At 50.4% G+C, this 25,765-nt stretch overlaps 1 protein-coding gene across 4 annotated transcripts in view; it reads right to left on the minus strand.

Moving 5' to 3' along the window:
- RNF220 (ring finger protein 220) overlaps positions 1-25,765 on the minus strand; it is a 334,084-nt gene that overhangs the window by 100,636 nt on the left and 207,683 nt on the right. For all 4 annotated transcript variants that reach the window (XM_084636163.1, XM_084636161.1, XM_084636164.1 and 1 more), the window contains one exon: positions 4,226-4,271. In XM_084636163.1, the coding sequence (XP_084492289.1) occupies positions 4,226-4,271 (46 nt within the window). The remainder of the gene's footprint in view (positions 1-4,225; positions 4,272-25,765) is intronic.

Consider the following 25,765-nt stretch of genomic DNA (forward strand, 5'->3'; position numbering starts at 1 on the left):
GTGTTGCCCCAGAACTGGTGGGAGGAAAGGGCCACCAGTCGCCTCCAGCAAAGGGATGGGGCTAAGAGCACAAATTCCTAGGCCTGTGGAGCCGGAGCAGCACCCTGAAACGTTCTGGCCTCTAATACGGGGCCAGTGAGAACCACCTCCCTCCCTTCCTCTGGGTCCAATGGGTCCGTTCCCCCACCGCTGCAATATCCCCTCTTCAAAGACGTTTCCTCCAGCCAAACTCTCCTCCCTTTTCTTGGGACAACTCACCCAGAAAAACTGCCCCTCGGGAGGAGAAACCTGGTAAGAACCTATGACCTCGTGCTGCTGTGTCACCAGGGAGTCAGGGTGTGGGGCGCTGGGGGACACCTCAAAGCCCCCTGCTCCTGAGGAAGATCTGTCCTCAGATGCAGAGCAGATGAGGGGCGGAGGGGGCTTCATATCTGCCTGCAGAGGAGACTTACAAGGCAGCCCAGCATCAGCAAGTCCTTTTCCTGGCCCAGACAGACTCAGCAGGTGGCTCCATCTGAGAGCGCTGAGAGCTCTGGGAACAAGACATCAAGGGACACCACAGGCAGGGTGGGCTTGAGGGAGAGCAGCAGAACCAAGGCCAGCAGGGGCCGAAACGGCATCGATTCAGGACCAGGAACAGCGCCTGGGAGCAGAAAGGAGGAGACCAGGACAGTGAAGAGCTCCTATAGGCTTGGAGCCTGTAGGCATGTGTCAGGGAAGATCCGCTCTGAAACAGAAACAGCTGTTTGGGGCTCCGCTGAAGGAGCCGCCACCGCCAGAGGCTAAGCAGCAGCAGCTGCTACTGTCAAGCCCCCCTCCCCTCACCTGCTGGTCTAGTCTGAGCAGCAGCCACAGGCTTGGTAGAAAACTGCCCCCCAGTCGCTTGTCCAGGCGGTTACCTACAGGGCAGCACTTGCTGATAGACCAGCCTGGTCTCTCATAGAAGGAAAACAGGGAATGTGAGCTGCGAAGAACAATCTGGTTCTCAACACTGCCCTTTGCTGCAGCTGAATGGTGGGGAGGGAGAGTGAATTTGCTGCCTGCAGCCCTGCTCTCGGAGCCCTAGCCCGGCCGTCACTGTCTCTGCCAGCTCCAATAATAGAAGAATCCGATATAATAATCTTGGATTCATCACATACTATGTTGAGTGATTGGATTTTCTTTGACATGTTGCCATGAAAATTGACCCAGTGCAGTGAGTGACAGCTCTTAAGGGGCAGGGAGCCAGTGAATGAAAACACGTGTTTACATCAGGGATTTTATTTCCAGGCTAAGTCTTTGCCGGGGGAGTGGGGCAATTCTGGGGGAGTGCAGGGTGAGAAGGAAGCACACAAAAGAGTTCTGAATAAACAACAGACTCTTGGAGAAGGTCTGGAGTTAAAACAACACACCCCCGCCAGTCATGACAGGTCGGTCCCTGGCCCACCTGCCTCAGGACAGGAGAGAATCAACTCTGGTTCTTGACGGCCTACTCAGAGATCCCACAGCACTTTCCGAAGCTGCAGGTCTGATGCCAATCACTGTGTAAGTAATGCACGTCCAATCCATGTCCACCAATAGCTCATACATGGCCTTGGGTGAGACCCTCTTTTATGGAGAAAGTGACCGGCAGCCAGGACACCGGGGTTATATTTCCTACACATTCTCAAATGTGCACAGCAGAGGGGACCCTGGTTTACCATCTCATTCCAAGCCTGGCCCCTCCATTGCTGTAACAGCCCCCCGGCCAGGCCCCAGCACGGCATAGGAGCCCACGGCAGGACATACCTCCAAGATCTCTGGCCGAGGGGGAAGATTGTTGCTAAGTGAGTCAGACTAACATTGAATCCATCCCTCATCTCTGTGTTATTGGATCATCACACGCCCGAGTGCGGACACTTCGAAAAGGCCTGGCACTGCCCCCCCCCCCCGGGGCTGTGATCCTGTTACGTTGCACAGTGCTCCTCACAGCTTGGACCTGGCCCACTGACCTTACTCCCTGCGACACAGGTGTGTCAGACTGTGCTCCTGCGGCATGCACGTCGTGGTCTGACAGGGTGCACCGGGCCAGGAAAACAATAACTCAGCCAGCCACAAAGAGACGGAGCCGCTTCATCCCCGAACCGCCTCCTGCTCCACTCCAGCACCATTACAAAGGGGCCTTTAATACCAAGCTACCATGAAGCCGAGAGCGCTGTGCCTTTCCACCCCACACAAGACTTGTCTCCCAGTAAAAGCCACCTAGAAATAATGAATCCTCCAGGGCCAAGGAGCTTTCAGGCTTTCTGAGAGGGGAATGAAAGATTTCCGGATTTCACCCTCTCTCCCCCCACTCCCAAGGCTTCTTGAAGTTAATGTTCTTAGGCCTGGACGTGAGGGGCAAAGGGAAAAGATCCATGTGGTGACAGGAGGCGACTGATCTCTTTTACATAGAATGACTCTCCAGTCCCAGTTTAATCCCCTCTCTCAAGGCAAATGGGATTCTTTGTCAATAGAAACTTCAAAAGCCCAGCCCTCCCGAGAGATGGACCCTTCTTCTTTATCTGGTGTCTGTCACTGACTCGGTGTATTTACCTCCAAACAGCTAATCTGTCTCTCTAGCCCTCCCTCTCCATCTTGGACTCTGCAGTGGGGACGGCTGAGTTATCAGCATTCAGACTTGATGACCTGTGAGAGGGGACCCTGCAACGCACAGGTCCTTTTATTTCACCTGCTCCTTTGTGATGTCAAAAGACAGCCTCAAAGATTCTTGGTTTTCAAACACACCTTGGGGATTTTTCAATGCTTGTTTTTCACATCAGAAATATCAGGACCTGACTTAGCTGAGAGATGCTGCGACAGCCATGTCTCACTCTCAACACGCAAGCTAGGAACTCCTGAGTTCTAGTCCTGGCTGTGTCACTGACTTACTTTTGACCTCAGGCAAGTCACTTACCCTCCCTGTTCATCAATTGTCCCACGTGTAAAATGCGGGCTGTGACACAGGCCTGTGAGATTCAGTAACTTCTACTGGAGGAATGTGTTTTGAAGATGCGAAGTGCTATCAAGCTACTAAGTAGTATTATGATCTCTTTTCCTGGAGGTCTTGGGAAATTGTTGGAGGATCTGGAAGGTAACATCTCGTGTGGGTGTGTGATGGATAAACTGAAGTGGCAGAGAAGAGAAATGACTCCTTAATGTCACAGTGCTGGTTAATGACAAAGTCGGGCCCAGGAGCTCCGACACCCTGTTCAATGTGATTGTCTTACCCGATTACACAGAAACAAGTGTATTTAAATGTTGAACAGTGCACAGGGCACGGCTAAAACCCAACAAAGACCTTTTCAGCTCTGGGTTCCAATCTTGCTGAATTGTCCAACTGCACAACGGAGCCTCCGCTGCCTAGTGGATTGAGCTTGGCAGCCTGGCAGTCGGATCTGCCCCTGCCCCGCCCCTTAATCTCTGTGACCTTGGGCAAGTCACTAGACTTCCCTTTGCCTCCGTTTCCTAATCCATTAAAAGGGGAAGAGCACTGCAGAGTGGCTCCTGCAGATTTCCTGGAGATGTAGCCATCTGTCTAGGGACTTGTTGGGCCCTCTTCCCTGGAGCAATAACAGTAACAGAGATGCTGCTGCGGCGTTTCGTGGGTGATAGACGTGGCTCTCAGAACTCTGTGCTGGGCCGGTGGGGCAGGTCACTGCCAAGGGAGGGAAGGAGGAAGGAGTCTACAGTATCTTGGCACCATTTCAATATGGAGCGGTGGCTCTTCTTCCTGGTCTCTTTCATTTCCCCAGGATGTTCTGACTCCCAGCTTTACAGCCACTAACTCCAGCGCATGGCTCTGTGCTGTGAGCTCAGGGAGCACAATCATGCTGTCACGAGACAGAACGTGGGGTCCCGGTGACCTGTCCGCTCTTCGGTTGCATGGTCCCACTGGCGCAAAGAGGAGTGGCCCAGCTTGCGCTGGGAACCAGCCACTCCGGAGCAGCAGGCAATCTCCTGGCAGCTGGCCAAGTAGGAGCAGCTGCCCCCCTGCTCCCCCGGTTAGACTGATGCTTGAAAATGAGCCCAGAAACTAAACAGCATTTCACCTCTGGGGGAGCATCACAACAGACGACCCCACTCAAGAGACACCCAGTATCCCGGGGACTGGTGTGTGAACCTCACCACGTGGGATGGGGAGTGACATGTGTATGTGAGGGGGAGCCGGTGTGAATCAGGTCACTTTCAGGGAGCTTGACAACAGATGACGCTTTTCCTCACTTACCTTGGGGGTGCCAGGTGCCATGGAATCCTTCAGTATGGAGTTCTTACTGCCAAGAGAGAAAAGAAGAGAGTGAGCGTCCTGGCCACCGCATGACAGCAAGGGACAGGGGTAGGGAGTGGGGTTGTGCAGGGGAACTAAAGGAGGTTAAATACCAGGGGACAGGGATCCTGGTTCTGATCCGAGATGGGGCAGTTTAACCAAACGCTCCCAAACTGGAAAGGTTTGGATCAAATGGGGCCTAGAGTGGAGCCAGTCCTGGCTTCGCAAAACCCAAATCCAGCTGATGAGATTTTGCAAAGTGAAATCCATTCCTCCCCCCTGCTGCTGCTGCCCACCTCTCTCTGTGACCGCTGCCACAGCGCCGAGGGGCCCGATCATGCGAGGTGCCCATTGCCTTCTGAAAGGAACTGAGGGTGCTCAGCGCCGCGCGGGAGTGGGCTCGAGGGAGAGCAGACCAAGAGAAAGCGAGCGAGATTAACTGCTAACAAGGAGACGTAGAAAACTCTCCCTCTTCCAACCAGTGCCGAGGAGGCGGCAGTCCTGCCACTGGCTGGAGTCATTTGTTAATTCCGCTTGTTTCCCATTTAGCGGCTCCCTCTCAGCGGGGAATGAGATCGCTGTCAGGGCCCTCCTCCCCGCCTGCTCCTCCCTGGTGTGAGATGCCGCAGATTTAATAACACTTCCCCCCTCCAGACAGGTTAAACTTGAAACAATTACATATCAAAGCCGACATGGTGGGGAGGCCCGCTCTGTAATTTTTTGGTTATTAAAGTAATCTCTCTCATGTAAATTCTCCCGCTAACACGCTGCAAACAGCATTAGGAAATAAATTATTTCCCCATGATTCGATTTGTCAATGCAAAGCACCTGCAGCAGGCAAAAGGATCTTGAAATATGTTGCCAACCCGATGCCTGCACTTGTAAGTACATTGTGGCGGGGCGGCTGGCTCCCACCTCTCCATAGCCCCGGGGAGATGATGGATGGATGGATGGATGGGTGGGTGGAGGGAGGAGGTTAGCGGGTGGAGGCGGAGGTTGGGGGTGGGGGGAATGGAATTGTGTTTAATAACAAAATTTGTATGCAAGCCTGCATTCCAGGCTAAGGATGAGTGATCGGCAGCCAGAAAGTATTAAAAAGCCTCGCTAAACAGCTGCTGACAATAGAACAAGACATATCAAATCAGATCTACTTCAGAAACATTAATATACACGTGCATACAGACGCGCGTGCATAGGCGGGCCCGCACACACACTCTCCTTTCTTCCCAATCACAGCAATATGGGAGACATCAATACGTTTTTATGAGACTTTCAGAAGATCAACATGGTACTAGATGTGACAAAAAAGCAATGTGGCTGTCATGTTCGCTTTGTCGGGGACACTTTAGCCCCAGATGCTGCGCTGCAGTGGCAGTGGGGAGAAATTGAATTTGGCCGGCTTTAATCTGCCTTGATTTGGCAGATGGCTGGGTGTTATGAAATGAGAAGGGATGGAGGAAGGTGTTTCCTCCTCAGGCTACAAACCTCCGCAACCCCACGACACCCGCCCGTACCCCTCTGTGGGCCTCAGAAGGGGTGAGATAAGGAATTATTTGTCATGATCGGGTCACCAAAGTGCAAGAGATCAAGGCTTTGCTGCCTCTCCATTTCCCATCCCCAATGCACAGAAGTTAACGAGGCACTTTTAAAACATGATTCTTAGCCAAACAGCTGCAGTTACTTGGGCTCTTTGATGGACGTGAACATGGATGAGCGTCTCAGTCATTGTCTCCCTCCCATCTATCCCTCTCCAGGGCTCTGGATTGTGGCAAGCACTGGTAATGGGGGTGCTTTGCCTTCCAGAACCCCTTTCACAGCACAGCCCTGACCATGCCAGCTCTGACTGCAGTGGCCCCAGGCAGCTGAACAGGGGGACGGGTTGGAAGCTGTTTCTCGCTGTTCTCTCCTGCAGAGATTTCAGCAGCAGAGGGTCCGGACCACCCAGCTCCGCTGGGACATATTCTACCCACGCCCTGGGCAGAACAGATGCAGTTTTGCGGCACAGGGTGAAATGTAGGGGGAGCCCACGCAAGGGTTCTGCAGCCCATGCACGTCCTGGAGCACAGCTCCGTGGGTCGCCAGAGGGTTGGGTTAGGGGGAGGCTGGCGCTGACAGATTTGCAACCACACGGTAGCTACTGCAGGCACTGCTGTCACTCCACAATCTGGTGTGTGTGTGTGTGTGTGGGGGGGGTCCCTTCCCAATCAGACCCAGCAGATTTCCCCTTGGCACAAGCCAGTTACTGGGGATGAAGCTCAGAACATTATACTTTGTCTCCAGCAAAAACATGCTGTGTGTACACACGCTGTGTGTACCGGGGGGAAATAGGGAAGGGGTGTGGGGGGGGGACAGAGGCAGGACAGTGTGGGGTACTGTCTGTGCTGTACCCGTCCTGCCTATGGGGCAGGCAGGGGACATCAATCTCCAGGGCTGTGAATATGGCACCTTGGTGCAACGCAGGATTCACAGAGGAGTTGTGAAGTTGATTTCACCTTTTTTTCTCTGTTCATTGATTCCTTTTGCTTTGCATTCTCTAATGTGTAGGAGACGGTCCTGTGATTCCACCTGTGTGAGTCAGAGAAGGAAAGGGGTGGGGAGGGGAGGGGAGGGATAAACGAAAAGTGGCAGCACCCCAGCTGTGAGCCTCTCCAGCACAGACCTGTCCACCTACGTACCCCAAGCGCACTAGTCCTCCTAGGAACACCTGCTTCCGCTCTACTGGTAGCCAGATCCATTCAGTGCACAGGGGATGTATGTGACCTTCTGGTACCAGCAAAGGAAAAGAGAGCTGTTATAAACTACGGCTATCAGAGAAGGTTTGGAATTTGGATCTGATGCCGGGGGGAGGGACAGCTCAGTGGTTTGAGCCTTGGCCTGCTAAACCCAGGGTTGCGAGTTCAATCCCTGAGGGGGCCATTTTGGGGGATCTGGGGCAAAAATTGGAGATTGGCCCTGCTTTGAGCAGGGGGTTGGACTAGATAACCTCCTGAGGTCCCTTCCAGCCCTGATCTTCTAGGATTGAGGGCAAACTCCAATCCAGTGCAAGCAGGTACAATTGCACTGACTTCAGTGGAGTCACACCCATTCACCACAGCTCTGAATCTGGCCCTGCAATATTATGCGACCGGCTTGATTCCTGCTTTTCAGTGTTACCTTTTTATTTAAATCATTCTGCCAGGTGTGAACAACTTCTTCCCCTTTTAGGCAAAATATTATATTTTAAAAAAACAAGTTTCATTCCCTCTGTTGTTAATGGTGCTTGAAATGATTCAACTTAAAAGCAACACTGAGAATCTCATTTATTTTTCACCAATGATACCCTTGTTTGGCTCTTCCAAAGCCTTCCACCTTTCACAAGGAAAGAAGATTAGTTAGTTTCACACTTTTTCTAGCCAGTTTCGTTTGCTGGTTCCCCTGCTCCAAGGCTGCAGCTTTGAGTTGCAAACACTAGTGAATGGGGGTGCGGAAGGAGGAATAAATCTTTGTTTTAAACAGTTGTTTCTGTAACTGCTGGCTCAGTGTGTTGCATGTGCCCCTCTCTCGTAGACAGTCCACAAAAGATAACAGCCTACGGCTGATAATTACTCAGCCCTCGACGCAGTTGACCCAAAGGCCACTGAAGTCACTGGACAGTCTTTCAGGGACTTCACCGGGCTTTGGCTCAAACCCGTGCAAGCTGCAAGTCCAACATTCAAACCCTAAAGATAACTGGGGGCTTGTTACATTTTTGCTGGATTTGGCTTTAAACTTCTTGGAAAGGTTTCTATTATTCTTAGTTTTTGTAATTTTTCAAAGTGAAACCCTTCGTTTTGGGACACATTTAGTCCTGTTGCATTACTCCTTTTAATATTAAAAATTAAAAAGAAAAAATAAAGGGAGGGAGCGACAGAGAGATTTGGAATGGACATAAACTCTCATGCTTCAGGGCATAAGCCAATCTCCAACTTTTGGGGTTTAGGAAAAAACTTTTTCTGGAACAGATTGTTGCAAATGTGCCTGCTGTGGGGTTTCTTGTACTCTCTCCTGAAGCACCCCGTGCTGGCCTCTGTTGGAGGCCGCCTACCAGAGTAGATGGACCTTGGGTTTGATTTAGTTTGGCAGTTCCTTTGCTCCTCTAAATAATAATCTATCATAAAGGCTTTGCAGCACTCTGGGCTGCCGTCCTCCTTTGCGGGAGGCTGGGCGCTTCCAGGCAGTGAACTGTTAAGAGAAGCTGGCAATGGACTGAGAATCGAAAGGCCATCAGCAAAGAGAAACCTTCCATTCCATAAACACCGCAGACAAATTAAAAATGGTAAAAGGGAAATCAAGACCTTTAAAGTTCAAACACTTTTCGGTGCCTTTTAAAGTTTCTCGCTCTAGGCTCTTGTGGAGAGCACAATCTTTGGAGACCTCGGAATTCTCTTTAATCACTAAGCAAGTCTGCAGTGGTCTGAAATGATTACACATTTACATAGTAATAACCCCGACACTCCCCACATTATTTCATGGCTAGCATATTTCCACTCGGCAAGTGATCCATGTGTTTTAAATTATAACCTGTACATAGGAAATTAGTTACTAAGTACGATATTCACAGGCTCCTCTGACACTTCTAATTAAGGTGATTTACACAGAATTATCCTTTGAAATAAAAAAATGGTGTTTTGCTAGCTAATAAAATATAATTACTACCCGTTTTTATAAGTTACAGTTAGTTTTAATCTATTTGGGGAATTGTTTATCTAGTTCATTACAACAAAACAACTTCTTTCTCTTTTACACACAAAAATTATGAAGGAGGAGAAAAAGGGCATATGGGGGGCGGGGACACCCCACTGCTGCCCAGGGATTCAGGGGAGACCCTAATTTTTCATTTTGATCAGATAAATGGATGCTTCTATGTTAATCCATTTTTAGGGGATAAGCAGCTGCACACACAGCGTGGTATAGAGACAGTGTGTTTGTGTGTTTGTGTGTATGTGTTGGGTTACGATGGTCTCAGACTCCAGGATGGAAAGTCACTGACTTCAGATGGCTGTTATCCCTGGAGCTAAGACCCCATCAGGGTGACTATGCCCTGAGATCACTGTGAAGGCATTCAGCTGCATCACCCATATTAGTGTTAATGGGAGTCAGGTGGCCGGATACCCACGTGCTGCCAGGAACCCATATCAGCTCTCTGGAGATTTCTACCCCCTCCATTTATTACTTCACACCAGCTGTTAAGAGGAGCATTCCCTTTCAGCAAAAGTTAAAGAAACAGGCGATAAGGCATGGATGGGCAGGAGCCTTTTCAAACCAGGCTCTGACTTCCTGAGAAAAATCCCCAGTTAATATTAAACAATGCCCTGAAGTCCCCAGGGCTGCTGCTCTATTACCCAGAAGACCATGGGGCTACGTGCAGCCCCGGCACCATGTTCTAAACTGCCCAGAAGTCCAAGGGGTGGTTATCCACATCCAACACTGCATTCCCTGCAGTGAGTCCCAGGGGCGTCGGTCCAAAGCCAGTGCCACATTCGCTGTCATGTATAGTAACCTTTGCAATTTTTCCTTCCAAGGAACACTCTGCGTATAAAAAACAGGGGATGTCATCTCAGGGAGTTGCTGTCCTCCAGCTGCCAACAGACAATGCGACACCTCCTGATTCCCCGAGATGACAATTCTAGCGCAATGGAAATGAAGAAGATGCTGCTCTAGGAATCTGGTAGGATGAAAACGTGTATGCTGATGTGGCATGTGTTTCTGACAAAGCATCTCTGGGGCACGTTGTGGTGACCCAAGTGCAGGGGAAAGCTATGGCCAGGCTGCCTGCAAGAGCAGGAGATTGGATTCCATGACCCAGAGGGCCCCTTTGAGTCCTATGACCTATGTTCCTATGATTCCAGCCCATGGAAGATGAGCATGGGGACAGTGGGCTCAGGACAAAATTGTTCACACCTGGGTCCCTAAAATTAGACATACCTATAGTTAGGCACCTAGATAAATGTGGCATCGTTTTCAAAAGTGCTGATCCCCTCAAGCTTCCATGGACTTCAAGATGGTCAGGGATGCAGCCCCATGCTCTGGGTTTCCCTAGCCATTGACTGCCAGAAGCTGGAACTGGATGACAAGGGATGAATCACTGGGTGATTCCCTGTTCTGTTCTTTCCCTCTGAAGCATCTGACACTGGCCACTCTTGGAAAACAGGATACTGGGCTAGATGGACCACTGGTCTGACCCAGTGTGGCCGGATACTATCAATGTTTATTTTTAAACATTTTTTAATGTTTATTTATTTAAATTTTCATAGTTGCAGGAAACGATATGGGAGGAGGTCAGACAATTATTAAATGATAGTAGATGTTGAGATTCGAAAAGTTAGAGCTTTATAGCCATTAAAGCACAAATTGTCAATACCATATGGCAAAATATACAAAGTAAACAACTTTCCATCAAACTGTAATAAGTTCTCAAGCAGCATTTGTCTTACTTTGCCTAGCTGTAAATTTCGATTATTATCAATGGAAATATTTTTAGTCAGTTTGTGTGTGTAGTGAAACCAACATTTCCTGATATTTACCCATAAAAATTCCAAGCCTTCCAATAACTGACAAAATAGAGAGAGATCTGCTTTTGCTCACTTTTTTCAGCCTAAGTCCTTTTTTCTGGTGCACCTTGTCTCTTTAGCAGGTACCATGTTTCCAGACAGAAGGGGGTGGGGCGAAGAGGGTCAAGTTCACAGTGTCCCTTTGAGAGACCCAAGTTTGAGCATTGTGGCAGCTTTCCTTGGGAAGCAGCGTGGAAATGCCAAGCTGCAGGGCTCCACCCGTAGCTGACTCAGAGAGCACCACTTAAGGACCTTTATGGAGAGAACTGTTTGCTCAACACTTTGGCTTCAGCTCGGGAGGATGGACTGGCAGTTTGGTTATGGGCCTTAAAAACAGATATGGGTTGATAATTAAAGCGAATCAATGGGCTTAAGAAGGTTGGGGGCTTGTGGCTAAGATACTAGGCTAGGACTTGGGGTGGGGGGTTCAATTCTCATCTTTCTGTGTGAGCTTGGGCAAATCATCTAATCTCTGTCTCCCTCAGTCCTCCATCTGTAAAATGGGGACAATGTTCCTTTCTCTGTCTATTTAGAGTGTCAGTTCTTTGGGACAGGGATGTCTCTCATTATACAGTGCCTAGCACAATGGAACCCTGATCTTGCTTGGCTTCTAGTGCAATACAAAGTGTTCTGCTCTAACCACTAGCCCATGCTGCCATCTAAAAATCTTTAAATGCTTCGCAAACATCAACTGACTCTCAGGAAAGTGTATTCAAGTGAGATCATGAAGTACACCCAAAAAGCAGGTTAAACATAGATGGTCGTGAAGAACGCTAATCATGGCAAGGTTTGAGATCATTAGTGCTTAGTACAATGGGTCTGGAGCCCTGGGGCCACTGTGCAAATAATTATAAATAATCACTTTGATGGAAGAAGTTCCTTGTGCTTGGGCAGCTAAGATTGTTTGTGTTTATCTCTTAATATAAAACTTCAATGAGAAGGTATTTAAGGAGATGAGTGAGGATGCGGCTGACAACTGCTGATTGCCACATACCTGTTATTCTTCTTCTATGAAACCATTCCGTAAAATAATTCTCATCAGGGCTTTGGCTGAAAAGAGACCCTGCCAGCTCGCATTTGGCTCCCAAATTAGATTTTGTAAAAATAAACTTTAAACATAAATGTGAACGATTTCCTTTAAAAGAAGTGCCAATGGAAACAATTGATTTTTAAAGCAAATGAACAGTCCCCGGCAGCAGGATTTGCAACACAAACACCTCAGCCCTGGGGCAGAAGCACCCAAATATGAAATCTGTCAGAACCCAAAACAAAATGGGCCACTCAGTTTGCATTGCCCAAGCTGGGAGAAATGCAAAGTGAATTGAATTTTTTTAATGTCAGTTTAAATACATGGAGGTATCATTTAAAACCTAAATAGAGAAATTAGGGGTTTTTAAAAACTTCATAGGGCCAGATCTTCAGCTGGGGTCAGTTGTCATAGCTCCAAAAGACTTTAAAGGAGCTACAGTACATCAGCTGAGTGACTGGCCCATGACTCTCAACATCACCCGCTCCAAACTCCAGTGAAAACACCTGATATGCGGGGCATATTGCCTAACACCTGATATGCGGGGCCAGACTCCCAAAGGCTCAGTGCCTACAGTCAGGTCTGGAAAGTCCGAAGTCCTCACCACTCAGCAGTGACCACTGTGCCCCTTATGGCTAGATGTTCACACGCACTCAGCCCCGGCGTGTGCCCCTGGCTTGCGTCACGCTTGAAAACCTGGCCTGTGGGGACTGAAATCCTTCTCCCTGCTCCCCAAAATAAAGGACACCCCGGCAGGAGCGTGGCATCATCCGGACTGCATGAAACCCTGCCCACGAGTCACCTGATCCCACTCAAATCCCGCCGTCTCTCTGTAACCCTCACACCCACGGCCCTGGCCAAGCGTTCACGGCTGCCTGCGTGCATCGGCTGGTGAGCCCAGCGTAACAGGGAACCTGTGCTGTCTCCCTAGCTCTGGGTGTCTTGCAAGCTCAGCGAAACAGGGCAGCTCGGCACGGAACCTCCTCCCTGGGCGCGCCCTGGTTTTAATAGGGGCTGAACGGCGGAGTGTAGCTTTGGAACAGGGGTTCTCTCCACTACAGGGCTTCATTTTCCCCTCAGTCCTAGCTTTGTGCTCCTCACACATGCTGCTTAAAACCTAGGCAAAAAAGGAGGCTACAGACACCCCCCCAAGGGAAGATAAAAGTCGGAGGGAAGAATAGGACGTGAGACTGGCCGCGGGGGCTCTTTGTTACTGCGGGGGTAAGGAGCACTAGCTGGCGGTACTAATGCCGAAAAAGGCTCCAATATCGACTGCACACTGCTTAGGGGGACAAATGGATCCCAGATTTATTCCCCGGCTCTGTTTTTTCTAGGTGTTCCTTCCACTTCCCCCTCTCACACCCAGAACCCGACTATCTGGATGCGTGATAGGATCGTCTATCTAGCACGTACACGGTCCCCTGTCACCAGAGTATCGGAGCCCCCCGCCCCATTAATGGCTTTATCTTGGGAGGCAGGGAAGTACTAGCCCCATTTTGCAGGTGCAGAACCGGCACTGAAACATTAAGGGACTTGCCCAGGGTCACACAGGGAAACTGTGGCAGAGCCAGGCATCAATCCCAGTTCTCCGAAGGTCCAGACCAGGGCCTGAACAACAAGACCATCCCACGAATTTGGGAGACTTACTTTAGGCACCAAAAGTTTTGAACACCGTGGCTAATTTAACAAGGAAATGGATTTCAGGAGAGAGCCACTACCGCAAAAATTCCCCACTGACCCCCAGCAAGGTGTTTGGAGGTCAGTGGGAGCAGCTTCATCCTTAGAAAGAGTAAAGCTGGGAGCCAGCCTGCCTCCCCTGCGGTCCTGGAGTTTGTCAGGGGCGGAGAGGAATGGGGCGTCTTTCTCTGGGCCAGGCAGCTGCATTTCTCATCCTCCTCTCTGCCCCGGAGAAAACGTGGATCAAGTGTCCAGGCCTGTTACAGCTGCCACCCTCTGACAGCGTGGGGACGACTCTCTTCTCTTTCTCTCGTTCCAGGGTTAATGGGCTGTGGCGAAGGGCAGGGGCACAAATCAGAGGGGGACGGAGGAGGATAAATCCACAGCATCAGCAGCACCACAAACAGCCTCCTCTCCTGCCCTGAGCCTTTCCCCGGTGTGGCAGAAAATAAGGCTGGCGCGCAATGTGGGCATCTGTCTCGCTGGCCCGGGGGGGCGAGGGCAGTGATGTCAGTCTGGGCAGCTGGCTCTTTGCTTCCGAGGGCTCAGACCCTGGGAAGACGCACGCCCGTGCTCAGCTGTAAGTACACAAGCCGCCCCGCGGGGCTCAACGGGATCACTCCCATGCATAAGTCTTTGCAGGATTGGGGCCCTTGGTGCAGCCGGCCAGCACAAAAGCCTACACATCATCCTTGCTTTTCCTGCTCTCCAGAAACATGGGCCCCAGATCTCCCTGCACCCTGGTTTGGCATCACTGAGAAGTTCTCACTTCCTGGCTGGCCCCGTAGTTCACACACTGTGGGTCTAGAGTAAATCCAGTCTGAACCAGGCTGTTAAGGAAAAGGCTGGCTAACGCAAATGGCAGGTTCCCCAGGCAACTGGAGCTCTAGACCTGGGCCTGAGCCAAAGTCCCAAATCCAGACACCTTTGAATTTTGGAGGCTGAAATCCAGAGCTGAATCTGGATTTTGCAGCTGGAGACTTTCTTTCTCTCTGATGAATCACAGCAAGAGCTGGGATTGACAAGGCCAGATCAGTCAACCTCAGTCCCCCTCATTCTGATCCAGTAGGAGCAAGTCGCTGAAGTTCAGCCCCATCAGAGCGAGAGCTGACGTGGGGGTACTGCTGGCGAGGGGCTCTTGGAGCCAGCTTGTGGCTGCTGCTGTGACAATGGGCCCAGACAAACAAACCCAACCTGTGAGCGCAACTGCAAAAAGGACATAAAAGTTCACAGGACGTCACAGTGACTTCTCATAACAAACTGTCATAAATACAACGGGAAGGGTCACCACCTTTCTGTACACAGCGCTATAAAATCCCTCCTGGCCAGAGGCAAAATCCTGTTATCTGGAAAGAGTTAAGAAGCTCAGCTAACCTGGCTGGCACCTGACCTAAATGACCAATGAGAGGACAAGATACTTTCAAATCTTGAGGGGTGTGGGGGGGGCTTTTATTTGTGCTCTTTGTTTACGGGGTTGTTCTCTCTTGGGACTGAGAGAGGCCAGACAGAAATCCATCTTCTCCAACCCATCCCAATCCAAGTCTCCAATATTGCAGCCAGTCTAGGTAAGCCAGGCAAGGCGGGTTAGTTTATCTCTTGTTTTATGTGAATTTTCCCTGTGTTAAGAGGGAGGTTTATTCCTGTTTTCTGAAACTTTAAGGTTTTGCCCAGAGGGGAATCCTCTGTGTTTTGAATCTGAACACCCTGTAAAGCATTTTCCATTCTGATTTTACAGAGGTGATTTTTACCTTTCTTTTTTTTTAATAAAATCTTTCTTTTAAGAACCTGACTGATTTTCCCATTGTTCCAAGATCCAGGGGTTTGGGTCTTCGATGATTTTGTAACCAATTAGTTCGGATATTATTCTCAAGCCTCCCCAGGAAAGGGGGTGTGTAGGGCTTGGGGGGATATTTTGGCGGAAGACGTCTCCAAGTGGGCTCTTTCCCTGTTCTTTGTTTAACATGCTTGGTGGTGGCAGCATACGGTTCAAGGCCAAGGCAAAGTTTGTACCTTGGGGACGTTTTTAACCTAAACTGGTAAGAATAAGCTTAGGGGGTCTTTCATGCGGGTCCCCACATCTGTACCCTAGAGTTCAGAGTGGGGAAGGAACCCTGACACAAACGTTGATGAGGAACGGTGCAGAAGGGAGATGGAAACATTGTGTTGGTCTACAGGGAAAAGGCCTCCTGGGATGATCCAAGGACTGTGTTGAAATTACGCTTGTTAAAAACAGGGGATGTGGAGCCAGAAGTTAATGAGCCAAAATGAGTATGTTGGCTATGAGAAAGAGATCTTGTGGCGAAAGAAAGAACAAAACCAGGAACAGGCAGGAAGAACAGCCAGAAGCCACTGGAGAGAGCCAGCCCACCATCTCCTGGGAACCCGGGCCTTTGTCACCCTATTCCATAAGGTGTCCTCACCAGAATGGGCTGGAGAGAGAGAGACCCAGATGACGTCACCGCCCCTGCTAGCTTCAGCTGACTCCCAAGCCCCAGCTGGGATGACGGTTATTACCAGTTTTGATACCAACTAAGCAACAGCCAAACAAGAGGGGGGTTTGCCTTCTAAACACCAGATAAAAGGAAAGGGAACAAGGGATGGTGTTAAAATGAAATGCTTATTTAATGCTTTACCTTTCAAAGGCTTTAACTGATTTTCCTTCTTTTCTGTGTTTTAATACAAGGTTAAAAGGATTTTTAATAATGTGTTTGCCATGGCGCTAGGCAGGTTCAGGTCTCTGTATACCTTATTCAACATGGTTTAATATTGGACAGTGACTGGGTTATGTTAACACCTTTGGCCCGCTTATTCCATCTAAATTAATACATCACCACCTACTGGGAGGACACCGCAGTTAGCACTAGGCTGCATGCCAGGGTCGCTTGGAGTTTCTCTAAGGCAGCAGGGAAAGAACTCAGATTCTATTGCTCCAAAAGCTCAGGCCCTGCCATTTGATTTAAAAGGGGATGAGGATCTGCACTAGTGTTTTGTAGAGTAGGGTATATGACACACAGTCAAGCAATTCTGATTCCATACACTAGAGGGTGGTGGTGCCCATAGACGCCAACCAGTTCCTCACAACTTTTTGCAGAGGTTTCCGTTCACTGCCTTGCAAACAGCACAGAATCGCTTCATGCGAACATAACTGGGCTTTGAGGGTATCGGTGTGCTCCCATGCCTGGGCTGATTCCCCACAGGGCAGATCCCAACAAACAGGCAGATAATCCACTGCAGGGCTTGGGAACTAGCCACCAGACAAAGCCGGGGTTCAGCAAAGATCCTGCCCTCTGGCTCACTAAGGTCAGCACTGTAAAGCCACAGGGCAAAGCAAGCAGCATGGATGTGGCCCTCCCTTCACAATGCAGCAAGAGGACAGCAAAGAGCCTCACTGGGGACTTGTCCTGTTCTGTGGGAGCTGAGCAGAGGCGGGGACAGAGAACTCATGCGTGTGCCCATGACTGAGCGAGCAGGAGAGACAGCAAGCACGGGCGGACGTGTGAGCCCGTCTCAGCGTAGGACAGCATGTGAACACGTGAAAGGGGATGCAGGAGCACGCAGGCGGGGATGTGCACGTGTGGGTGTAAGGGCGAGCACGAGTGACTGTGAGGCCATGTCTACGCTCGGGGCCACAACAGCATCGCTACAGCGCCGCAATGATGCTGCTGTTGCCCCACAGTCCAGACACAGCCCACAGCGATGAAGGGGCTTTTCCGTTACCGTAGGAACACCGAGTGATGGTAGCTATGTCAACGGTAGCCTTCATTCGTCAATTTGGCTGCATCTACCCCCAGGGTTAGGTCAGCGTAGCTAGATCGGTGTGGATTTGTTGACCTCCATTTAACGTGTAGGCCAGGCTTGTGTGGATGTGTGTGTGTGTGTGAGTGTGTCTGTGTGCGAGAGAGCGAGAGAGAGCCCTTGGGTGACAGCTTGAGTGCATGTGTCAGGGGGTGGACATGTGTGTTTCCATGTACACGTGACTCCATGCGAGCACGTATGTGGGAGCATGTGACCACAGGACCAACTGGGGGTCCAAGGGAGTGTGTCTGTGTGTGGATGTATGTGGGGTTGTGAACACGCCAGAAAATGTGTGTGTGAGACGGGGATGGAGTGAGGCTGTTGGTGTCTTTCCTTTGGCACAGGGACGGCACCAGCCCTTCCACAACACCTCAGCAGCTACATGCCGAGCTCACGCTGGAAACCCGTCTGTCCCTTTCAGGTCTGTTCCACTGACGACTGGGCAGGAGGGAAGCACGGACAGGCAGATCAACTCGGATGCCTCTGACGGTGAAGCCTGCTGCCCCGCAAACACTCGGCTCCACTGGCACCGGGGAGCTCCTAGGTGCTGTCTACGGGAACCAAGGGGCGAGACTGCCAATGGGCGCCGTTCAAGGCGTCCCTCCCTTGTCCCTTGGTTGTGAGTCTGGACTTGTAGGGACTCTCCGGGACCCAGAAACAGCAGCAGCCCAGGGCTGAGACATTTACAGCTAGACTGGATGTAGGCCTTGGGAACTGCCTGTGGGGAACAGCCCTGCCTTGCCTGCAGCGACGGCCCAGGGGGGCACTAAGAGATCTCTCCCCACCCCACCTCCATTTTGAACTCTAGGGTTCTGACGTGGAAGCCAAGGAGGTGCCAGTCACAGTCCACGAGAGCCCTGAGTGAGGGCCAGATCCTGAGCCAGCAGCCTCCACTCCCACCGACCCCACTGAGAGCTGAGCACCCGGCAGGATATGGCCCTAAATTTCAAGCCCTTTTGCTAGGGGAAGTTTCAGCAAGTTCCCCCGGCCCGGCTGGCGGCGTCAGCTGCTTGGCTCCAAACTCTGCACCTGGCTGACCATGGTCTTAGCCGAGCTGCCTTACACAGGCTGTGGGGCAAGCTTCTGCGAAGATCAATCAGGAGATGGGGAGGGTGTCCTCGGCTGCCTGGCAGAAAGTACCGTGAGGCACTTAATAGTACCTGTCCCCAGGATCTCCCAGGCATGGATTTATGCCTTGCGAGGTCACTGCTGTTGAGACTCTAATAACATGACTTTATTAGCTTTCTTGTTCCTTCTTTAAGATACAGTAGCGGGGGGGGGGGGGCGGGGGAGCTGCCATACCTGGGAGGGGGGATTGGATAGGAAGCATCTGCCCTCGCGAATCCCCTTCTCGCTGACAAGAGGGAGAGGGAGAAAAATGATGCTCCTTCGAAATTTATCATGCACCCAATTACAATGTTAATTGGCAAGTCCCAGAAATCAATTAATTCGCAAATTTTTTTCAATTAAAAATTAAGATAAATCATAAAAACGTTATTAAGCAAAGGCCAAACTCCATGAACTTTTTTTTTTTGTCGGCATCTGGATTTTTTTTTAATTTAAATAAAAAAAAAAAGAGCTGTGTTGCCAAAGCCCGATGCCCTTGAGTGTCTTTGCTGAAGCGCCGGGGGCTGTCATCAGCAGGACTGGGCTGAAGACAGATAAAAAAATATCGACCGGTCGGACACACTGCTTCTGTTTTATTGATCAGGCGGGAATTTAACTTGCTGTGCATATCCACCGTGTCAGCAAGGGCCACAGGCGAAATGAAAAATACTTGGCTTGGAGATGTCGCCTTGATATGGCGGAAGGGAGGGGCAGGGGGAAGAAGGGGAGAAAGGGAAGAAGCGATGAAAGAAACAAGCCAATGGGGGAAAAATAAGATGAAAAAAGAGGGAAAGAGCCTGGAAAGAAAGAAAGAAAGAAAGAAAGAAAGAAAGAAAGAAAGAAAGAAAGAAAGAAAGAAAGAAAGAAAGAAAAGTTAGCACACAAGGGAGAGATAAGGACAGGTTTCGATGTCTAGTTCTCTCTCTGTGACACTCATTCAGTTTCGTGCCCCCCCCCACCCCCAGAGCTATGTTCACATGTCTCGCTGCTTTTAAGGGGAGAGATTTACTATGTATTTCAATGGAGCTTTGTAAAAAAAAAAATCTCACTCATAAATGTCTCTAATCTCACTCATTCAAAGCCTTGTAAGTCTGAGGCACTGGCTGCTCGGGGAGTGCAGAAGCAGCGCCTGCAAGCTGGCTGATGTGTTTATGTCCCTGGGCATAAATCTGGGAGACCGGAGGTGAGCGCCATGACCCTGACATGACATGTGCCAACAGAACTAATTTGGGTTTTACACACTCTATTTATCCTGTTGGGGCTTGGGAGTGCGCCGCGCTTGCCCCTTGGAGACCAGTGGCTTGGTGTGATTCTTTTGGGCGGCTGAAGGGAGGGGCAGGGCCGCCAGTCAATTTTTGCACCACGCAGGTCTCTCCCTGGTCCATGCTAGGAGCCTTCTTTGGTGACATAAAGTCCAGGAACTCCCTCTGGAATTAAACCAGGCCTGTGCACGTGGGGATCAGAGCTGTGCACGCAGCAGCCCGGTGTAAATGCTGTTGTAGGAGCAGGATTCCCCTAACCAGGGTGGATGGGGTGTGAGAGCCGTGCAGTCACACCACGCTGTAGGCCCCATCTGCACTACATGTTCATACCAGCGGCAGGCCCCAGTTACAACACGGCAGCCCCCCAAGACAACTGAGGCTGGCAGTGAGGATGGGACTGAGCCATATTTGAAGCATGTTCCCAGACTCCAGTGTTCTGGTCCCAGTGGAGACAGGGCCCCATCCAGCTTCCTGGAGAGTGTGGAGATGGGGAGCTATCTCCTTCTTTCACAGCAGCCCTGGGAGACAGCCCTCTCGGCATCAGCGAGGGCGGAGGAACCGCTGCCAGGGGCTGAGGCAGCAGTTTCTGCTCCCAGCTTGCCTGCCAAAGGAGGGAAGATAAAAAAGAGAGAGAGCGGGAAAGGGAAAAGACTGCCCACCCTAAGGGGAATGAGGAGGGAAGATTTAAATCCTGGCAGGATTCACTGAAAGCCTCCGTAGGCGCGGAAGCCACTGAAGTCCTTGGGTCTGGCTTTCCCTCCCTCACCATGAATCAAAGCTGGCACAATAGGATGAGCTGCTCTTCCCCCGTGAGCACCTACCCTGCTTTGAAAGGGACCTTCCTGCCGCCCCACTGCATCCCGCTCCACTTCCCTCTCCCCAGCAGTGTTGGGTCTCCGCTTCCTGCCAACCGGAAAACCGTTGGGAGCATTTTCCCTTTGCACCTAGCTTGAAGGAGCCAGCCTCAGCTGTATTTTGGGAAATGCCTTGCAATCAGCTGGGACGTAGGAGAGCGTGTGTGCTGGGCTGGCTCTCAGCACACTGGGAACTCCGCAAGGCAGCTTTGTCTCCATGGGGCCCCTCGTTAACCCCTAGAATGCTGTGCACACCGAGACCTCACCCCCACTCTCTTCATGTGGGCCACAAAGCAGCCAAATAACAAGAGCCTGTTAACCAGGGAAGGTAGCAGCTAATGGAGGCTGCCCGGTGGGATTTTAAAGTACGTATTTATTCAAATAGCTTGAACAAAGATCAGCTGTGTTTGTTCCATAGTTGTTATTGTTTCCTGCGCACACAAATACTACAATGAAGAAAGAAAGAAAGAAAGAAAGAAAGAAAGAAAGAAAGAAAGAAAGAAGCACTGTAGCTTCTTTAAGTAGCTTTGTATCCTTGTTCATAATCTTTTATCCCAGGCAAATATCCCTGTGCCTCATGCAGCAAACGGTGCTTTAGGAAAGCTACGTTTCCTTCTTTGTCCAGCGTTCCACGCACATCCCTGTAACTAAAGGCACCTGTTGAGCACCCCTACAAGGTGTTAAGAGCTGCTTATGATCAGCTGTTTCATGATAAATCTAAAGAGTCATATGTCCTCTGAGCCTACAGTTTAGCTCTTTGAATAAGAAATCTAGCGAGTCTCCTGTTGACTGAGGCCACTCACACAGAAATAATGTGACTAAAGCACAATTAGCGAGACTCCACATTAAACCAAACCAAACTACATGAGACATAATACAGCCCTTAGACCAGGGCAATGTCTGAGTGCTTGAAATTACCTGGATCCAGATAACAGAGAGACCCGATGGACACGGCTGGTTACAGTGCTGCACCAGAGACGTCAAAAGCTAATGCTGAGCCGGGCACTATGCACACATAGTGAGAGAGTCTCTACCCCCAAGAGCTACATACAGGTAAAACAAAGGATGGGACGGGAGAAGTGACTTGCCCAAGGTCAGCCAGGTGAACAGTGTCAGAACAAGGAACAGAACCCAGGGGTATAGACTCAATGTGCATTGCCCCATTCCCCAGACTATGCTGCCTACCAAATTTTAGTAATGACAGTTCACATCCGTTTACAGCTATGAACTCACAGCGCTGAAGTATAAGATTGAACAAGAGCATTAAGGTGGCAAAGTCAAGCACCAGGTCACTAAAGACTATCATAATGCAGATGCACAAGGGGGCCAAATTAAGGTGACATGGGCATCCTTAGTTCTGGCATTTCCTCGCTTTTGTGTGCTTCACTTTGCAATCTTAATGTTCTTTTAACATAGGTGTTTTTTTTTCCGGTGTGTGTGTGTGGAGATAGTTTACATTCCTACAATTTTTAAAAAGCAAACAGGAAAACCAGAAATTCCATCATGTGGAACCACACTGACCCCTCTCCCCCACGTGGGTCAGCAAAAGGGCACAGTGCAGTCCTCTACTACTTGAGCTAACTTGGTAGCAGTAGAAGGCTCTTATCTTCTATATGAACCTGCCACTAGCGGGCCATGAGACACTGCTTTGCCAGTGGGTTTCCCAGCTATCTGTGACCGCAGAGGAATGTTGAGACTTGGGAATCCTAGGTTTCACTCCAGGGTTCTAGGGGCTACAGACCCTTCTGCCCCATCACTCCAGGTTCTCCCCGATCCACTTCTGCTCCTATACTCTCCTGTCTACCTCTTACACTCTCCTTCCCAGCTCCTGACATTGTTTCCCCTATTCACTTCTATCTACCCTGGCTCTTGCCCATCCCGCAGTCTCCTGGTTCTCAGACCCAGTGTCACAGCTGTTTGGGAAGAACAACTGCAGTGAAAGTCTTACTCAGTGCCTGTAGCCCTGGGCTGGAGCGTGCTCAGTGCAGATAAAATCTCTGGAGAATTGAGAAGCCGAACTCTAACAAGTCTTTACTGAGCATGTGCAAACTGAGAATTTTATAGAGGCTCATAACTTGGCCAGATTTGGGCATATTTTCATGCAGACAGCAAAAGCCACACCTCTGGCACCACCCGCCCTCGACCAACTTCAAGTGCTTGCTCCAAATCATGGAAGCACCAGAGCATCTCAGTTTTTATTTGTATTTTATCTCGGACACTAGAATGTATTTTTCCTTTATGTCATTCTCTGAAACAGCTGACCCGTTTTAGCTTAACTTTCCCCCCAAAATTCAGTTTGAGACAGACACCCAGCATGGGAAATTTCAGCCCATGCGATTTAAGTTTGGCAAGTTATAAGCAACTAAAAAGAAGGGTCTTATAATGGAAAGTGTTAGGCAACCTTAATTATAGGCGTGTCATGACCAGCTCCACCAATAATATTAACCCAGACACATATTCTATGGCATATCCATTCATATATGTATATTGGGGCAAGTTTATGTATAAGGGGCCACCACATCAGTGGGCTGGCTGCACACAGAACAAACTGATCGTCATTCTGAGGGCACAGTGCCCAGTTAGCTCCATCAGGAGCCATGTGGACGGGAGCATAGTGGAGGCTGGAAAATTTAGCAAATAGCACCTGGTGAGGGTGTGCCGTAATGTGCCCTGCACTGTCCAGTGACCCCAGATTCATACAGGGCAGTCAAAGAGTGGGCTGCCGTTCACCCCTTTCCCTACACCACTTTCTTCCCCACCTTCCTGGGGCCACACGTTCCCGGTCAATCACACCAGGCGCGCTCTCTTCATGTGGCGGGATGGGGAGCGTGGTGCTTCCCTTGGGTGTGTGCTCGCAGCTCCCATTGACATCAGCAGGAGCACAAGGCTGCATGCAGGAGATGGGATTGTGGGAATCTGGACGTTACGGAGTTGCTTTTGATTCCTCAAACGACCCCCACCTCCTGGACAGGAGATGGAGATGCAACCCACGCTGCACCGAGAGACACTCAGACCGGCTTCGGGATATTACTGCCGGCCGAATTCCACAATAGACCTGATTGCTGCTTCCTGGCTACCCTGGAGCTGGTGTCAATAAATACATAACTATGGGCAAGATAGACAGGTGCAGGGTCCGATCCATGTATCTGTACAGGCTCAGTGGGACCTGGGGCACAATTACGTGCCATGCATATAGGTCTGATGTGGTACTGTTATTATTTATTATTTCTATTGTGCGAATGCCGAGAGGCCTAATCAAGGATTGGGTCCCCATGGGGCTGGGTGCTGCACACAGATAAAATGAACAGAGGGCCCCTCCCCTAAAGAGTTTCTGGGACTGGTTCTACACCCAAACCCTATTCTTCACAACTGGCCTTTGGCTCCTTGGAACGGGAGCTTCCCAAAGGTAAGCTCCTACTTCATTTCTCTGCAGAGGGAGAGCATGAATTTTCCGGTACTGAAGGAGTTAATCCCATAACGCTGAGGGCTTGTAGTTTTGTTTACTTTCAATTTATACCCTTCGCTTAAAGAGGGGAAAAAAAAGAAAAAAAGGGGGGGGGGGGAGAAAGCCAGGTGACATATTCTAAGAGGGAGCACTGAAAACGTGTTAAGCACTTCAAAATCTCATATATTCAATCGGCCTCTGGCAAGACATCTGCCTAATGTTAGCGCTTAAATATCCTTTTCCATTTTACATGCATTCAAGTCTCATTTGAGCGAAATGAAACGGTATTATTAAAGGGAGATTTTGCACAAATGGCCTGAATTTGACATGTCAAGTTCAATGAGGCTGTTACATATGTAACGCCGAGAAGGGCTCCGAGGCTGCTGGCTCTTGAAACGCCGCCAGTGGCTCAGAAATGAAATTTGCATGCAGCCCTCTCCCTTCCCTCCCTCCCTCGAAACGCTGAGCTGGGACTCGCGGGGCGGTTCTCAGGCTCCAGCCACTTTAAGGAGGGGTTTGGACCCAGATTCAAGGCTGAACCCTTCAGGTTGGGCCCATCTCAGCTCAAACCCACGCAATGTTTGAAGAGGCTTCTGGTAAATTCCACTTCACTACGTGCCCTGTTTCAATGACTGGCCTCAAAGCTGCTTCTCCCACCCCTGGCTTCGTCTCTTCTCTAGGCACAGCCCCTCAACGCAGGTGACTGCGCTCACAGCTGGTTGCCAGCCCCTTGGGATGGCATCTAACCACACCGGCTCAGTCGCGCCCCTCCTTGCCTGAGAGTGGCTTTCCAACGGTCCCAAAGGGTGGGGTTCCCGCCCCTCCCTGTGGAGATGGTTCCACAGCCCCATAGATCTCGCCTGCAAGGAGCCTTTTCCTGCAGTTCAGCCCATCCTCCATCCCATCCCTCCTGTGAATACCCTGGGAATGCTTCCTCTTTCCACTGCTCCCCTTCCTTTGCCCCCACCCTCCCTCCGTATGGCACTAACTTCCTGCTGAGGAGCTGCCTAACCTCAAACCCAGCATGTCAGGCAAGGTCGCCCCAGACCCAACGGTCTGTTCCACCGGCAGACCACTGCTCCTTCCAGCCCAGTATCCCACCTCTGGAAGCAGGCTGGCCTGGACGCTTTTTGCTAAGGCTGTGATGATGCCTGCAGAGTGGGTCTGAGGGGATCCGCCTTGCCTCACTGTAAGCGCTGGCCATTTATTTTTGTTGCTGTAAATGATTCAGGTTTATTAAAACATCACCACACAAACCATGACTGGCTGTGTCCTCTGTTAAAAACTGAGCCCCGCTGGAAAGCAACCCCTCGGCATGTTTCTCCCCATCAGATTGATAAGTAACAGCTGCTCTGTCATTTTCATAATGACTCGGCATTGGCAGGGAGTGGGCTGGGCTCCTGCCCCGATCCCCATCACGTTTATAGCCCTTCCTTTATTTGTATGTTGATTGGATTATTTGAGATCATCATGAGTTTCTCTCTCCTCTCGGTGATGTGTTGCTCTCTTGCTCCCGGCTCTTCCTGTGGCCAGGCCTCCAGGGCAGGGAGCAGAAGAAGGGCCACTCGGATTGTTACAGCCAACCAGCCCTGCCTGGCTGGGAGAGCAAGGGGTTCATTCCAGGTAAGCAGCCACATTTGTGTCCCGTTCCCCGGTGCTCCTGCTCACCGCCCTGGCAGGAGTTTCGGGGGCTCCCTCCCCGGCTAGGGCGGCCGCGGCCAGGAGGTGGGGAGAGAGTGGCAGGGCGACGAGCTGCTTTGTTGGA

This window comes from Lepidochelys olivacea, assembly GCF_965140295.1.
Source record: "Lepidochelys olivacea isolate rLepOli2 genome assembly, chromosome: 8".
NCBI classification, from domain to species: Eukaryota; Metazoa; Chordata; order Testudines; family Cheloniidae; genus Lepidochelys; species Lepidochelys olivacea.